This window comes from Ruditapes philippinarum, unplaced genomic scaffold, assembly GCF_026571515.1.
Source record: "Ruditapes philippinarum isolate M1 unplaced genomic scaffold, ASM2657151v2 ctg6225_1_1_1_1, whole genome shotgun sequence".
In the NCBI taxonomy this organism is placed as follows: Eukaryota; Metazoa; Mollusca; class Bivalvia; order Venerida; family Veneridae; genus Ruditapes; species Ruditapes philippinarum.
This window is the reverse complement of record NW_026864601.1, coordinates 1-19,354: the sequence shown is the minus strand read 5'-3', so window position 1 is coordinate 19,354 and position 19,354 is coordinate 1. Positions and strand designations below refer to the sequence as shown.

Sequence of the window (19,354 nt, the reverse complement as noted above, 5' to 3'; positions counted from 1 at the left end):
TCATGCAAAATATCTTAACTCTATCCTTTGTAAATTTTGAGAGGATGATTTTTTAAGTTTTAACTATATACATAAAAGATAAACCTATGGCTCCCAAGGGCGGGGCTAATTTTGACATAAGAGGCAAAATTTGAACAACTTTAGTAGAGTACCTTTAGATGATATTATTTAACAAATATTAAAGCTCTAAGCCTTGTACCTTCAGATAATAACATTTTTTTATTTTTTACTATATGTATATATTGAAATCAATGACCCCCAGGGCGGGGGCAATTTTGACCCTAGGGTTATAATTTGAACAATCTTGCTAGAGGTTTACAACACAATGTTTCATGCAAAATATCTAACCTCTAGTATTTGTCAATTGCTAGAAGAATCTTTTTTAAGTTTTTACTATATACATATAAGGAAAACCAATGACCCCTGGGCGGGGCCGATTTTGACCCCAGGGCTATAATTTGAACAATCTGGGTAGAGGTCTACCAGACAATGCCTTATGCAAAATATCTAAGCTTTAGGCCTTTTGGGTCTTTACAAGAAGGTGTTTTAAGTTTTTACTATATGTACATATAGCGAAAATCAATGACCCCGGGGCAGGACCGATTTTGACCCAAGGGCTATAATTTGAACAATCTTGGTAAGGGTCTACCAGATGATGCCTTATGCAAAATATCTAAGCTCTAGGCCTTTTGGGTTTTTACACGAAGGTATTTTAAGTTTTTACTATATGTACATAGTGAAAATCAATGACCCCCGGGGCGGGGCCAATTTTGACCCCTGGGCTATAATTTGAAGAATCTTGTTAGAAGTCTACCAGACAATGCCTTATGCAAAATATCTTAGCTCTAGGCCTTTTGGGTCTTTACAAGAAGATTTTTTAAATTTATTCTTATAATTCCTTTTGGTTGCCATGGCAACCAGATTTCTGCATGGAATTTCTGCACCCAAGGTTCAATCCTGCCAAGTTTGTTTGAAACTGGACTAGTAGTTTTTCACAAGGAGATTTTTTAAGTTCACTATATAATCTATATAACACACACACAAACACACACATACATACACACAGGTGAATCGCTATATGCCACCGCATCGCAGATGCTGCGGTGGCATAATAAAAACAAAATAAGAAAATGTTTTGTCTATGACAAGTTTATTCATCTTTTTTCCTTATTCTTATATTCAACAATCGAAAAACACAACAGAAAATTATTTCACTTGAAATAAAGCATTTGTGAACAAGTGCAACTGAATTCCAATCTGAATAATGTGAACATCTAAAAATAGTTTGACTATTAACTTAAAATGACAAACAATTATATTGAATTAAGTCAGCATCAAGAGATAATTAATGAGAAATTTAAGTGAAGAACACAAAGCATATTTTTGAAACACATCATGTAGAGGTAGTTTTAAGTGAATGTAATAAAAGATGAACATTTTAATCCCCACAATATTATCTTTGATACCATGAGATTCTTTCTGAAAGCGATAGACACCAAGAGTTAATCATTTGTTTACTGATATTACATATCAATTTTACATAGTTAATGTATTGAAAATTTGCATTCTCACAATTTATTCATATATTCATTCTCTGCTATGTAAATCAGCGTTGATTTCTTCTCATGTTTAAATCATGAGTGTTGTCAATCCCACAATCCATCTTCCTTTCAGGCGGATTACAGTCAATTATATCTGGAAGCTCAACGATATACAACAACATTTTCCTATCCTGTATATCTTGCTCAAGTACATTAACATGACTTGTTCACCTTGACCACTTTAATCGTATTTGGCAATTTTGCAAGGACTAGATTTTTAAGACAGCACAAATGTACCAAGACTAAAACTTGAATTTGTTATCATCTGTTGGTGTATTGGTTTAACTTTCCGTCTAGACTACATGTGAAAAGCTGAAAATAAATACAAATATAATTGTAATAATCATTATTCAAAAAGTAAGATAGTATCATATTACAGGGAAACAACGAAAATACTTATAAAAGAAGATAAAGTTCATAGAGTAATAAAACATATGAACAGTTTTGTGTATAAGCATATAAAAGAGTGTTGTACTACAATAGCTTGTAAAATAATGACTGAATATACTGATCAATAAATGTTTCAATGATAAAATAAGTCACCTGCGGAGTTGAAGGGTGAAATGCTACATCAGACACAACATCATTGTGACCTTGTAATTTATGTAAAAATGTCCCTGATCTCATGTCAAATATATAACTCTGAAATTTAACATACAATGTACATGAGACATATAACTCTGAAATAACATATACAATGTTTAACTATGAAATTAAACATGCAATGTACATGAGATAGATAGCAATGGTATCCATACTGTTAAATTTGATTCTTGCAATACCACCCTCTACTAAAATGGTTGTTATGATAAATATATTTAAATCTACATTTATAGTTTATCTTATACTGATATCTTAACAGATGCTTTTTTTTACTCCTAAATATGTTATTCTGCAAGCAGAAACAATGACTAAAATTGTGAATAAAGTAAAAACTGTACTTGTTCAATTCAAATTTTTTTAAATAACTGCTTCAAACAGAATAATATTAGACAATTCTGTAAAAAATAAGACTAGCAAACAATGCACAAAAATGTACATGATATATAACTTACACATTTATCTTCTGATCCTGTAGCAATAAATCTTCCACAAGGACTAAATGATAAACCACATGGGTGAACTCTGTTTAAATGACCTTCATATCTCCTTACACATCTGAAATATTTACAACATTTTCATATTGACATTCATATTGTCAATGTTAGAAACACAAACTTTCAAGTATCATACCAAACTGTCTAAAAATAATCATCACTCTAATATATATTTAGAATCACATGGGATCCTCAAAACAATATGTTAATGCCTAATGACAATTTAAATATCTTGAAATTTCTCTTTGACCCAGTAAATGGCTTTTTATATCACAAAAGCAATACACTTTAAACTCTTTTATGCAATTGTGGAGAGACAAGATCTTACAGAAAATTGAAAAATAAGCAATCACAAATAAAGGAAATATATAGTTTAATGTACCTGTTAGTTCTAAGATCCCACAGTTTGATACAATCACCTGCTGCAGCCGAGGCAAACAAATCATAGGCACTTGATGGATGAGATACAAATTGTGATCCCTATATTATAAAATACATTTGTAAAAACAATAATTGTATGTTCATATATATAAATCAAACAACCAATTCAATAATGTCAAAAACACTGTAATTCTTTTATTCAAAACCCAACAGATTTATTTAATATTCACTTAAATTTGACAATATGAGGGTGTTTTTCTTCACTATATCAAACAACTTGTTAACTCGTAGAAAAGTGGGCATTATTTTGATACAGTTTGGCAGAAATTGTTGCCTTGATATTCAACAAGTTTTTCCAGTTTAAAGTGTATATTTGTGATGGTTTTTGAGAAAATTATGAAAATATAAACAAAAATAAAAAGGGAGATAATTGTCCCTGAAGGGTTATCTGTCTCTTTGAAATGCAATCCAATTTTTACAGGGAACAAGTAAAGTGGATATCTTTGATAGTATTTGAGAAGTTAACCTTCACAAAAAGTTCTTTAGGGCAAAAAAAAATCTAACTCATCAAGGTCCACATATGAAGTTTCAATGTTATGGCTTTATTTGTACCGTAAACAAAAACTTAACCAAAAAAGGTTAACCAACACTGATGCTGACCCCGGCACCTATGAGTGGATCATGACAATGCCACAACCTTTTATTCTTCAAAAAGGAGCGAATAACCTCAAGTATGATATTCACCTTAAAGCAACAAATATGGTATCTATCAGGATAAATCATGCCTTATACTACATTTGTGCCAAATTTGCATAATAAGATTTATTTTACAGAATAGCAAAATCAATGCAAGAATACAGAATAAATGATAAAACAAGAATGCTATGAAAGACTGACAAAGATTACAATAATAAACTAGAGCTGTCACAGGAATAATGAATACCCCCACAGTCTTTAAGACAGAGGATTTTAGACAGGTCCATTTGTTATTACTTTTGAATGTAAAATTTTTTAGGTAAATTTGATGAAAGCCCTTAAGGAAGAAAAGACATTAAAGTGTCTGACATTTGACCTTTGCAGGTGAAGTTTAACTTGTACCAGCTTGCCACCCATCATATTTGATGTCTTGTACTTTCAGAAAGGTTAAAAATATATATTGTTTAAGGTGACTCACAATAGACAAGAAAATTTAGTTCACACTAAACCTTCAGTTCTGATGGTATAAACGTTAGTCAAACTCAAACTGTAAGGTCACATGACAAAAAAATCTAGCACACAAAACTAAATGAAGGAAAAAAAACAAATACAATATAAAATCCAAATGATACCTCATTTTGACATAATGCATGTACAGGTCTTGAATGAACATCTGTCATTTTTCTCACCATCTGTCCAGTGTTCAGATCAAATACTTCTATACTCTTGTTACTGCATGCACATAATACAATATCTGATGTACATGTGTCAAGGAAATCTTTGCTCAAGCGTATTATTTTTTCTTTAAATCAACAGAAATCCTTGTACTGTGTAGCAGCATGGTAAAGAGGTTTACACATTGGACTAGTTATCTAAAGAGTGATAGCCGTGTGGGTTCAAACCCCGGTCAGGGGCAAGCCACTGTTTCCTTGAGCAAGAAATTTCACACTCTTTGCTTAGTACTGGCTGGTTCCAGGTAAATATCTAACAGTGTTTCAATAAGCTTATACCTTCCAACACAATCAAACTTTTACTTAAATCAATATGTTTAAACTAACAGAAATCCTATATTTATTTTCAAATAATCTTATGAATATACTTTTAACATTCTTAAATAAATTATACTTCCAGTATGGCTATCCTTTTAAATAAGATTGCTATTACATAGTAATGTCACATGAATCATATTATTTCATTAACACTATATTATTTTAGAAACAAGTATTGCCTGAAATTCACCCTATCGACAAATAATAAGTGCACCTTTGCAATACGTTTGGCGCCAAATTGTCTTAAAGAGGCTGTAATGGAGTAAAAGTTCACTGAACAAAAGTTTAAAGTCAGGTAGATAGTCAGACAAACATATATGAAAGATTATAAAAATATATACCTAATATATATTGTAGTTATATTCGTTAATTATAAGCACTAATTCAATCTATCTAAAACATATGGGCACAATAGTTAAAGGCAACATGAAAGTATATCAATATCTCTTGTGAACAAAAACTGCCCATATTTGCAGTACATATACACTATAGAAGGATACAAGACAGGAAACTGTTAATGGCTGACATGGCTGTCACTTGTTGTGACTCTACACCCCATTCTTGTACCAGCTTATATTTACCCTGAGCTAAATACCTGTAACCATACAATATGTCATTAACAAATGAGCTGTGTCATGACAAAACCAACAAAGTGTGTTTACGACCAGCATGGATCCAGACCAGCCTGCCCATCCGCGCAGTCTGATCAGGATCCATGCTGTTCGCTATCAGTTTCTCTACTTGTAATAGAGTTGGTAAGCGAACAGCATGGATCCTGATCAGACTGTGCAGATGTGCAGGCTGGTCTGGATCCATGCTGGTCGCAAACGCACTATGTTGGTTTTGTCGTGACATGGCTAAAATCATTGATTTTCAATGGCTAGCATTTTTAAATATCAAGTTTGTTTATACCATTGTTACAAATACGAAAATAAATAAACAATCTTAGTATTTCTAAAGCTGTTGTAAAGAATGACTTTTAAAACTTTTATGACTAGAATTATGAAGCTAAATCATTTTTTTATTTGAAAAATAGCGGCTTTTATGTACATAACAAAAACAAATTGCTTCATAAATTGTAACTGATTTTAGATTTTTTAAGACTAAATCATACACTTACCTTTGTATATCATTTTTGTTGGTATCTATATAATATTTATACATGAGAAGTTGGTTTCCAACACACAGTAAAATAAATTTATCCATGAAATAAAACTGTCCAAAGTGCACTTCTTTAGTATAGGCTTTGTTATCCTGCAAAATAAATAACTATTGCTATAACATTTTTTTTCAAACACAATAAATTTCAAACCTATTCATCTGTTAAAATACTTTTATTTAGAAGTAGAAAACAGAATAATTAGATTTTTATAAATTTTCATATATATTTCAATTTGTAAATGATTTTGTGAAAACTTTTAATAAGCATCAATAAAAAAAGAAAGCTATTCATATCATATATAATACTAATGTTGACAAAGATGATTATGTTGATGATGATGATGATGTTGATGATGATCATGATAATTATGTTGTTGTTGTTGTTGATGATGATGATCATCATCATATAAGGTTTTTCTAAAAGAAGGAAAAATTAGATGCAGTGAAGTTAACTTAACAATGATCCTATGTTTAAACTTGTGTCTGCAATAAGAGTATTGTATATGAAAGACAAACACCATCAGCATTTATTTAACATACCTTTTTGTTAATTTTACTCTCCGTATTAGCTGTGTTTTTAACCATTCTGTCAAAGGTCATTACAGGATCTGATTGACCTTTGACCCATACACATGCTGTCTTATCATCAGAACATGTGAGAAGCCGGGAACCAGTATGACTCCAGTCTACACAGGTCACTATGTGGTTATGTCCTAAATAACAGAGCACTTGATAAAAGTTTCTTAGTATTATATACCACAAAATTGTTACAATGGCCATAAAACTGAGCAAAGGTTAGCCATATACCATCCTTTAATGATTTAATGATATTTCTTTAACTACAATTTTTTTCTGAACACAGGGCCATTGCCTCTGATTCTATTCTTATGATATGATATTAATTGTTCTCTTCTGTTCTGTATTACAATAAGATGACCCCTATTTACTTTACATAGCCAGGGTGGATGAAAAGTGGGATGGACAAGGCAATGCCTTTAGTTGGGGATGCTATTTCATTTGAATATAATGTTATAAGTGAAACAAAAGTAAATCTATAATCATGTGTATATCTTTTCAATTGAAAATATTATACAAACATAATTGAGTTTTCTAATTTATTTACTGCATAATAAACTATGTGTGTATTTCTCTGAAAAAAGAAAACAAATGCAAAATGTATCTTATTATAATCATATGCTATTAAAGTACCACTTTAATTATTTACATATTTTATAATTATATATCTACCTGTATAGGCTGTAGAACCTTTATTTGACAATGGAACACTGAACACAAGGGCTGACTTATTGGCAAGAGCACATGCTAGGTTCTGACCTCCATCTGTACAATTATAAATAACTTTTACAATTTTCAATAATTTCAGATCCAAGCACAGCTTGTATGTTCATAAAAAAGTTATAACAAGGTTGTTCAAATAATATGCAAAAAAGAAATTCTATGTAATCAAATTTCTTTAAAACAAACTCAATTGATAAAGCAAATACTTATATAGTTAAAAGGCAGTATTCAACAGAATGGCTGAGTAGACAGGAAAACAGTTAAAATCTACTTTACACTATCCATGACAGTAATCAAGTTAACTAAGGGCTTTAATTTACTGTTCAGCATATACATATGGGCCGCGCCATGACAAAACCAACGTAATGCGTTTGCAATCAGCATGGATCCAGACCAGCCTGCGCTTCCGCACAGTCTGATCAGGATCCATGCTGTACGCTATCAGTTTTGCTACTTGTAATAGGGTAGGTAAGCAAACAGCATGGATCCTGATCAGACTGCGCGGATGCATTATATTGGTTTTGTCGTGATGCGGCTCAATTATATTTTTAAATTCTACATTACCAGAAACAGTTATTGTGTTGACAGCTGTTGGTCTCTCAGCGACATCAAATTTTGTCAAAAGATTTACTGGAGGGTTACCACGTACTGGGTACTCTCGAGCTGACCTATATATACATTTATTATATTAATATACGCTATAACATTCTTAGTATCTATCATACAGCAATACAAAATTCATACATACAAAATTGAACAAAATTTAAATGTTTACTATATCTCTACAATAATTATGTATGAAATATGTTTCGTTAAAATAAATGTTAATGTAAGATACATGTATACTTACTGAGTCTGCCTAGCACTTGACTTTGCCAGTATTTTAGGTTTTGCAGAAATGTTTGTTGATGGTGTAAACATGGTCATTCTAAAAGAAAAATATATGATAATCCAACAACAATTATCTGCTACGTGTAACTACAATAAACATCTATAGGGGAGAGGTGGCCTAGTGGCTAAGGTGTCTGCCTCTCAACCCAGAGATCATGGGTTTGAGCCCTACTCGGGTCACGACCATGTTTCTTCATATGACACCAGTACTGGTTGGTTCCAGGAAGCGGACTCGAAAGTGATTAATATAAGTTGCAAGAACTTGTTTCGCAATCGAGCTTAAATAAATATGTTTAAACCAATAAACATCTATTGTTTCCATAAAAGAAGACATACAACTTACATACAAGCAGCGCTAATGACTTGTCTGTATATACATGTAGTAATCAATTTTGGATTTTTAATTATAATGATTACCCTTCAAATAACAATGGAAAGTTCTAAACTGAAAGCAGGACCAACCCATTATACAAATAAAGTGGTGAAAAGAACACTGACAATATAAATACCTTGGAGCAGCAGTATAACCAGATGATTTTATTTTTGTCTTGAATGTGACTGGCTGTTTATCTAATATAGCACCTTTCTTTGGAGGAGTTACAAAATCTGACAATAAAAAAAATGCATATAAAATTTCAAGAAAGAAGAAAGAAAACCTAGAATAAGAAATATCACATATAGAATCCTTCAGACATGAGTATGGCGAACAGACAAACAGACATTCTAACAAAATGGCAAATGTGTGGCTACCTTATTGTTCTTCCCTTTCTTCAGAAAGCCATGTAAAAAAACTATTTTCGCCACAAACTTTTTCCTCAAATTTTACTGTTATCTTTTATTCTCATAGCCACCTAAGTAGCAATTGTTCTGACCAGAAGGATGGACAAGACAGATTGAAGGAGAGACAATGCAGCGACTAAAATTATGCTCTCCTTTCCTGAGGCATGAAAATAGGGATGACAGTAGCTTCACATTTCATTTTATATTTATATAACTTCTAATAAAAACAAAATGCCTGAATATATGAGCAGCAATACAAAAACTTCTTTAAACAAATATTCTTATAAGGAAACAAAATATATTATTTGCAGAAAAAAGAACTAAAATACCTTTGACTTACTAAACATTACACAATTCAAGAAAAAATGAAATTCCCATCTCATATAAATAGATATATTGCATAAAGCTCTTTACTTGTACTTAAATCTTCTAAAGTAAATGACTTTATATTATTACCTCTTCTAAAGTAAATGACTTTATATTATTACCTCTAGGGGTTTTATCTTTAGTATCTTTAGTCTTTGGTGTCATGTCAGCTCTCAATGGTGAATCATCCAGTAAGGCTGACCTATTAAAAATGTTTCATACATGTATATATATTCCTATAAGTCACATTAACAACTGGAAAATATGTGTTCTACATTTTACTGCTTCCTTAAATATGTCTGCAACTTTAAAGGCTTAAAGAAATGATGTTTATTCATCTGTAAATAAATAGACATAAAGAATGTCTCACCCACTTTTTAACCCATTACTTCATGAGCATTTTGAGAAAAATGGCTGTTTTCATTGAAAAGTCTCCCGTTACAAGTTCAAATTGCTATAATACTATAAAAACTGCTTCAACACTAATCAAACTTGGCACAAATGTTGACTGGACCATTGCCCTTGCAACAACATGCTCAGGCTTAAATTTTCTGTTACCATGGCAATGAGGGGACATCTCAAAATTGCTAAAAATCACTATTTTGCGTTGATTTTTTCCATCATAATTGATTTCAAAGTGCTACAACTTCTCAATGGATTGATATAGAGTCAAATGCTTTTCAGCGTTGGTTACACGTTACCTTATGATCAATCTGAGGTCATTTATAGCCTCTCACAAGTCCAAAATTTTCTTGACTCCGCCCCCCTTCAAACCCCCCAAACAGAAGGGGGCACATCCCCCTTCTGGCAACCCCCTGATGTATCTTTTGGTTGGGGGGCCGCGCCAAAAAACTGGTCACTTTTTTTAACAACATTTCTCAAACAAAAACAAGTGTTGGGGGCCTAAATAAGGCATTTTTTCACCATTTGAGACAACAAAAAGGGGGGGGGGGGGGTGAAAAAGGCGTTAAAAGGCGTGTATATGAAGTAATGGGTTAACAGAAAATGATGAAAATACTTGAAATTACCCTAATTTGCGTTTTTCCATGTTTAAACATGGCCTGTCATATAAATTTGAAGAAAAATTGTTGTTTTGTAGATTTTTTTATTTTTTTCATTAACCCATTACTTCATGAGCATTTTGTGAAAAATGGCTGTTTTCATTGAAAAGTCTCCCGTTACAAGTTCAAATTGCTACAATACTATAAAAACTGCTTCAACACTAATCAAACTTGGCACAAATGTTGACTGGACCATTGCCCTTGCAACAACATGCTCAGGCTTAAATTTTCTGTTACCATGGCAACGAGGGGACATCTCAAAATTGCCAAAAATCACTATTTTGCGTTGATTTTTTCCATCATAATTGATTTCAAAGTGCTGCAACTTCTCAATGGATTGAGATAGAGTCAAATGCTTTTCAGTGTTGGTTACACTTTACCTTATGATCAATCTGAGGTCATTTATAGCCTCTCACAAGACCAAAATTTTCTTGGCGATGAGGGGGACTCCGCCCCCCTTCAAACCCACCAAACAGAAGGGGCACATCCCCCTTCTGGCAACCCCCTGATGTATCTTTTGGTTGGGGGGCCGCGCCGAAAAACTGGTCACTTTTTTTAACAACATTTCTCAAACAAAAACAAGTGTTGGGGGCCTAAATAAGGCATTTTTTCACCATTTGAGACAACAAAAAGGGGGGGGGGGTGAAAAAGGCGTTAAAAGGCATGTATATGAAGTAATGGGTTAACAGAAAATGATGAAAATACTTGAAATTACCCTAATTCGCGTTTTTCCATGTTTAAACATGGCCTGTCATATAAATTTGAAGAAAAATTGTTGTTTTGTAGATCTTTTTATTTTTTTCATTAACCCATTACTTCATGAGCATTTTGTGAAAAATGGCTGTTTTCATTGAAAAGTCTCCCGTTACAAGTTCAAATTGCTATAATACTATAAAAACTGCTTCAACACTAATCAAACTTGACACAAATGTTGACTGGACCATTGCCCTTGCAACAACATGCTCAGGCTTAAATTTTCTGTTACCATGGCAACGAGGGGACATCTCAAAATTGCCAAAAATCACTATTTTGCGTTGATTTTTTCCATCATAATTGATTTCAAAGTGCTGCAACTTCTCAATGGATTGAGATAGAGTCAAATGCTTTTTTCAGCGTTGGTTACACATTACCTTATGATCAATCTGAGGTCATTTATAGCCTCTCACAAGTCCAAAATTTTCTTGGCGATGAGGGGGACTCCGCACATCCCCCTTTTGGCAACCCCCTGATGTATCTTTTGGTTGGGGGGCCGCGCCGAAAAACTGGTCACTTTTTTTAACAACATTTCTCAAACAAAAACAAGTGTTGGGGGCCTAAATAAGGCATTTTTTCACCATTTGAGACAACAACAAGAGCTGTCCGTAAGACAGCGCGCTCGACTTTTTTATTGCTTGCCAATAAAAAAAGTTTTTGCAGTAAAAGGCAATACAAGAATCTCTGTATTTTTAAAGTGAACAATGGCCATGAGCATTAAGATATTTAGTGAAGAATTATTTTATTATGACATAATTTATGGTAAAGTGAACAAGTGGATAGGAATGAATTTTTTTAGATTTTTTAAGTTTTTTAGTGCTTGCCTATAATACAAAACATTGACAGTTAAGGGCCATAATTCAAATAAAATCTTTGACAGAATTACCTTCTCCTGGACATGTTTGGGAATCATGATTGTAAACAAGTATTCCAACTTTCAAATTAATATCTCAAACAGTTCAGTCAAAAAGTGGACTGGTACTAAAAACTTAACCAAGATTCTAAGTCGATAAAAGGCCTTAATTTTTAAAACAAATCCTTGACAGAGTTACCTTCTCTTGCGTACAGATGGGGGTAATGATGTGAAATAGCATTAAAAAGTTTCAAAGCAATATCTCAAAGGGTTAAGGGCAATAAGTGGATTTTACCCATATTCAATGTATTTTCTAAGTCAAAAAGGGGCATAATTCTGTCAAAAACCTTGACAGAGTTATGTCCTCTTGTCTGTTGATGAAGGTCGTGATGGTAAACAAGTATGGTCAGTTTCAAAGCAATACCTCCAATGGTTTTGAAATAAAGTGAGGTGGTACAAAAAACTTAACCAAGCTCAATACACTTTCTAAGTCAAAAAAGGGCCATAATTCTGTCAAAAACCTTGACAGAGTTATGTACTCTTGTCTGTAGATGGAGGTTATGATGGTGAACAAGTATGGTAAGTTTCAAAGCCATACTTGTAATACTTCTGAAATAAAGTGGGGTGGTACGAAAAACTTAACCAAGGTGTGACGCCGACGCCGACGCCGACGCCGACGCCGACGCCGGGGCGAGTAGGATAGCTTCCCCTTTTCATAGAAAAGTCGAGCTAAAAATGGGGGGGGGGTGAAAAAGGCGTTAAAGGCGTGTATATGAAGTAATGGGTTAATAGACTGGTCAGATTTTATCTTATTTAATATCTCTATGAATTATTATTTGTTTATAGCTGGAACAGAAAATACACAGCATAACCCTTGAACTATTCTTAAAAAAGATAGCATTATTCTATTAAAACCATTTATAAATATTGATATGACTTGCTACAAAATACCAGAATGATGTTTAATCCAAATGTGATAATCTGCTTATTAAGGTTCATGGGAAAGTCCAATATTATGTAAATCTGGTGAACAATACAGAATATGTAGGTCAGTTTATAGTTATAAGGTTAAACAACTTGTGTTAAACAGAACTACTGGCTCAGTGGGTTTATCCACACATTTTAGATGTTCACATTGAAACAGGTCAGAGGTTCTAGTCTTATTACCGCCAAGTCTTATTTCCTTTAATTCTAATTTATATTTCTCACAATATACAAGGATATTCATATTTAATTGTTTTTAGATTTTATATTACATTTTAAGTTAGGCCTTGACATTATTTAATGATTTATCATCTAACATTTAATAAATGATAAAACATTCTTCTGAAAATTTAAAGAATTGATGAGAAATGATTAACATCTACATGTCTTTCACATTGTTTTTAGCAATTAAAATTATTGTTTAGAAATGAGATAAAAATATACAAATAAAAATTGCTCTAAACTATAATTGTAATACCTTAAAGACAGAAGCACTGCCAATAGCCCTTACTGAGGTGCCACTCACTGGTCAGCATTTCAATATATATTTTATCTATTAGGCTCATATTTTATGTATTGTTATTGATCTTTATCATGTAAACACAGGTTAAAGCAGTACATTTATATACAGGTTTATTAATAATCATTATAAAACATACTTAGATAATACTGTTATTTCTATTTGTTTCTGTGTACTTTCAGCTCTAGAAGAGGGATCCATAGCTGAAAATCTGTCCTCTATATCTGTTAGATCACTTGAACTCTGTGACCCTGGTGTCTGGTTCCCAGAACTTCGTGATACTGGTGTCTGATTCCTAGATTTACTTTCTGACTTTCCCCATTTTAATATATGAACAACATTTTGGAAAGGACTTCCTACTATGCACCAAATCTAAGATAATATAAAATAAAATTACAGCCAAAAATCAATAAAAGTTATTAAAGTTACATAATTAAATTTTCAAGCTGAACTAATGCCAGTCTCATGAACTGTCAAATGCTTATCTATTCCAACCAAATGCTTTCTTAATCAGCATAACAAGAAAATTAGCATCTGGCATTAAGAGCTCAACATAAAGCTGTAATAATACCTGTATAATTGTGAAGCAATAATAAATTAAGCAATGAAACATCCAATCAAACAGCTGAACTCTTTGCACTTCAATTTCTTTACATATACTGTAAACCCATATCTTAAACAATTAAACAATATGGAAAGGTGAAAGGTCAGGCATAATGATGGTGTTTACATTTTGCCAGTTTTTACTCTGTTGAAAAAAACTTATTTGTAATGTTACATGTACCTGGTATATAATTCAAGATTATATGATCATTGGGAAGTTATCAGAATTACTACAGTAACAAAATGCTACAATATGCTACCTTGTTATCAGAACTTTGACCAAATATAATTGTACCAGCAGCATTCAATGTCTTTGTATCAGCATTCAAGTTATCTTTACAGCTTACTGGATCTGATAAATAATGTCTTAATATCAGTCATATATGATTGCCTTGTTAGAGAAATATATAATACTTTTCATTTTATTTTTATTTATTACAATAATAAGACAATGAATTGTCAACAAACTGCACTATTATACTAACCTTTACCCTGCTGGTTTCATTAGTAATTAGCCTTTGCCACCAGCACAGAATAAGGGTAGCATGCACTCCCATGCAGTCTAACCAGACTCTATACTGTTGGCTGGCAAACTTTAGATTTTCATCTTGATATCCCTAGAACTGATAATGGACAGTTCAGAATATGGAAGCTGGACAAATCCATTTAGGAAATTCAGCAGGGTAAAGTCGAATCAGAGAGTTATATTTTTAATTCAAAGTTGATAGAAGTATTCAGATTGTTCATTTTTCCATACACTTACATGTATTTCAAACAGTAATCTTTAATTCATGATTAATTAATTTACTTCTAGTTTAATGTTGGCAAATACTGATTACTTAATGTAATGCTTTTATTTAGATACTTGCATGAAGAGAAGTATATTGATCACACACAAATACAGGTGAAGGTGATATATTTATGATACTTTATAATTATACAATATCAAACATGTGGTATCAATTTGAGAAAATGTTTATTGACATGTAAGTCACATCAAGAAATCAAGGAAGTAATAGTTTTTGTCCATGTAAGTTTATTTTATAATAATACAATGAGCTGTACCTTGAAAGTCAACATAGCCAGCCATATCTAGTGTTCTAGCATTAAACTCTAGCATGCCTGCTGTTGTACCCACCATCAACATAGGAGAGGTTTTCAATAAATCACTGAAAGAAACCAAGGTTTAAATACACCAGGTAACTTTACAACTTTATTGAATTACTTTAAGAAACAATAACTGTCCTTACATATCTCTTTTAACAAATTTCAGTACCTGAATAAGTACAGTGAAAACAGTCAAAGGGGCTATAATAATGATGAAAATTTATGAGAGAGTTATGTACTCATGCCTAGAAACGTGTGAAAGTCAGAAATAAGTATTCATAGTCTGGAAGCAATATTTCAAGTGCAGGTGACAGTTATACAAAAGTGTTAGAACTTTAAAATCAATATATGGATGGCCTCTGAAAGATAAGAACACAGGTGGAGTAGCTAAAAAAATTATAACAGAGATACCAACATCCCCTACCAAAAGAAGTTTTACATGAAACACAATTGAATTATTTCAAAAGTTTTAGGTATGTATAAAAGTCTAAAATCTTGATAAATGACTGATTTGCACATGCAACAGTAAATATTTTGTGGAAATAAAATCAAATCAACAGAAAACTTTCTGAATTTTTATCACTAAAACGCATTACATGCACATTAAGGGAGATAATTTGATAATTATTTTGGATAGGATTATTGTTCTCTTGCAATACACTCCATCTCACTGTTATTTATCTATATTTAAAGTTTCACTGGAATCTCTCTAAAACTCTGGACAAGGAATTACAATCCATGTTAATCTTGACATATAAATGGTAGTAGAGGTATGGGTGTTGTGAATAACATGTCATCTTATTATAGTAAATATTTGTGCAAAGTTATTACAAAATTCCTTAATGTATAGCTGAGTTATGAGCTACGGAACAGACACAAAGTGTAATGGACAGACAGACAGACAGAGACAGGCACAGACAGAGACAGGCACAGACAGACTAACAGAGTCAATTTCTATATTGTCCTTTGACAATAAACAGATATTTCTTCTATTTCAGAAATAAATCCTGCTTCTATTTATATATATATATGAAACATACATCTATCCAGCTAGCTTACAGAATGCCAGAAATTCTACTTGGGTGACCATTTGTGCCTGAAATAATGCACATAGGGGAACCCGAGGTCATCTTCCACCAGTAAAGCTTGGAAAGTCACCATATGACATAAATTGTGATTACAATGTAAAACGCAATAAAATATAAAAAAAAAATAAACATACATAATGCAACAAATAAAACATATAACTATAAACAGCTAACCCTACAACATCAGTTTTGTTTGAGAGGAATGGTAGATCTCTAGATACGGTAGATGCCTGTCTAGCCAGGGTCTCTTCATGTACATATGTATAATATAAACAGAGTACAGATGATCCAGCTTCTACACTGTCATCAATGTTGTCAGGTACATCACTCACTGAATTGTTCCGGTCTCCCTGCTTCCATGTTGGTCTACTACTTATGGTGACAGGCCCTGAATCATCAATATATATACTATGATTTTGTTTTTTATAATTGTTTGTGTTGATTTAAAACATTACCTCTACCATAAACAGACAGGCAGTTTTCTAACCAGTGTATCTAATTTCTATACCAGTATTTCACTGTTATCTTGTAAATCTTTGTAAATTTTACAAGAACAAAGAATGTCAGACTCATAAATTGGCATAGACAAATTACCATTTGCAAATCTTATACCAAGAAAGCTATCTTTCTGCAAGTAAAAGCTTACATAGCTTGCTTATATAACCATAGAGAATTTTGAATACACACAAAAACAAGGGTGCCATAGTCACAAAATACGCCCGTTTACGAAAGCTTTAGATGAAGATGGGGGCATTATGGATAAGTGTTATCTAGCAAGCAAGTTTTTATTCTTGGCACTGTGTTGTTAAATGAACCTTAAAACAAAACAGTAGGGAAGATATGCACAGGATGTGTGACCTTGACCTTGGTCGCAGGGACCTGAATTTTATGCACGGCACTCAGCCTCACAATGATGAACATTTGTGCCAAATTATATTGAAATCCCTCTATGCATGTAGAAGTTTTGCTCCAGACAAGCGTATTTCTATGAGCTCTAACTGTGACCTTCACCTTTGACCTAGAGACTTGGTTCATGTGCAGGGCACTACATCTCATGGTGGTGAACAATTCTATAAAGTAACATTAAAATTCCTCCATGCATGTAGAAAATATGCTCCGGACAACATCTGGATATTTAATCATCTCCAGTGACCTTGACCTTGCAAATATTAACCTAAATTAAATGTGTCACACCTGTAGTCATGATAGTTACCATTTGTGCTACAATCCATCAATAAATGATGACTAAATGGTCCCTATACACATCTTCAAATTTTTATCTGAACTTTGACCTCTATGTGTAACCTTGACTTTGGTCGCAGGGATCTGAATTTTAGCGTGAGACACTCAGCCTCACAATGGTGAACATTTGTGCCAAGTTATATTGAAATCCCCCTATGAATGTAGAAGTTTTGCTCCGGACAAGCGTTTTCAATGAGCTCTAAGTGTGACCTTGACCTTTGACCTGGAGACCTGGATCATGCATGGAGCAATACATATCATGGTGGTGAACATTTCCATAAAGTATTATAAAAATTCTTCCATACATGTAGGAGATATGCTCCAGACAAAATCTGGATATTTCACCATCTTTAGTGACCTTGACCTTGCATATATTGACCTAAAGTACATGTGTCACAGCCGTAGTCATGATAATGACCATTTGTGTTACAATCCCTCAATAAATGATGATTAAATCGTCCCTATACACATCTTCATATTTTTATCTAAACTTTGACTTCTATGTGTGACCTTGACCTTGGCTGCAGGGACCTGAATTTTGTGTGTGACACTCCGCCTCACAATGGTGAACATTTGTGCCAAGTTATATTGAAATCCCTCAATGCATGTGAAAGTTTTGCTCCGGACAAGCGTTTTTCAATGAGCTCTAAGTGTGACCTTGACCTTTGACCTAGAGACCTAGTTCATGTGCGTGACATGGCTTCTCATAATGGTGAACATTTCTATGAAATTTCATTAAAATCCCTCCATGCGTGTAGGAGATATGCTCCGGACAAAATCTGGATATTTCATCATCTTTAGTGACCTTGACCTTGTATATATTGACCTAAATTATATGTATCACAGCCATAGTCTTGATAATGACCATTTGTGTTACAATCCCTCAATAAATGATGACTAAATGGTCAATATACACATCTTCATATTTTTATCTGAACTTTGACCTCTATGTGTGACCTTGACCTTGGCCGCAAGGACCTGAATCTTGCGCGCGACACTCCGCCTCACAATGGTGAACATTTGTGCCAAGTAATATTGAAATCCCTCTATACATGTGGAAGTTTTGCTCCGGACAAGCATTTTTCAATGAGCTCTAAGTGTGACCTTGACCTTTGACCTAGAGACCTGGTTCATGTGCGCGACACTGCTCCTCATATTGGTGAACATTTCTATGAAGTTTCATTAAAATTCCTCAATACATGTAGGAGATATGCTCCGGACAAAATTGGACGCCGCCCTTCCGCCCGCCCGCCAGGGGCGTTCCCATAATACGTCCCGTTTTTCAAACGGGCGTATAAAAATCAAACTAATACAATGTATCATTCTCTTAATTATGTTTGTTTAAAAAAAAAAACATTTTTGAGATTAATAATATAGTCAAGAAAAAAAAGGATGTTTGAACTCATATCCTATGTAACATGATAGACTTAAAATCATTATTTAAAGAAAATGTGAAATTGATCATGTGAATCAAACATTATCGACACCAATTATGATGATAAAAGATACTGATACCTTTCTTGGTTTCATTTTGTTCCATAAATTTAGGGTCCTTCTCCTTAGCAATGACTTTACCAACATCAAACTGATGTAAACATCTAAACCCATTACCATCTGTGAGGTCTATAACACGAATCTAAAAAAATATGTTTTTGTTTTGAATTAAATATCTCAAAGTAAAAACTTGTTTGTAGAGTTTTCACTTTGCAGGGCTATATATAAACATGAAATTAAGATACAGACTGTAGAGGTTCAGACGGACTGGAAATATGATAAAATAAAAAATATTGTAAATTTAACAAAATTAAATTAGAAATTTTCA

At 33.0% G+C, this 19,354-nt stretch overlaps 1 protein-coding gene across 1 annotated transcript; it reads right to left on the bottom strand.

Annotated features, from left to right (window-relative positions):
• Positions 1-1,277: 1,277 nt before the first annotated feature.
• Positions 1,278-19,168, bottom strand: LOC132726241 (WD repeat-containing protein 27-like; the record flags this gene model as incomplete). Its single annotated transcript, XM_060711517.1, has 18 exons — positions 1,278-1,913; positions 2,145-2,243; positions 2,657-2,759; positions 3,081-3,178; positions 4,408-4,529; positions 5,325-5,419; positions 5,945-6,078; positions 6,526-6,698; positions 7,234-7,344; positions 7,849-7,952; positions 8,135-8,212; positions 8,685-8,781; positions 9,444-9,523; positions 13,632-13,864; positions 14,356-14,447; positions 15,161-15,264; positions 16,465-16,678; positions 19,048-19,168. Coding segments are annotated over 18 exons (2,109 nt in total), but the record flags the coding sequence as incomplete, so codon positions are not given.
• Between the last annotated feature and the right edge of the window lie 186 nt (positions 19,169-19,354).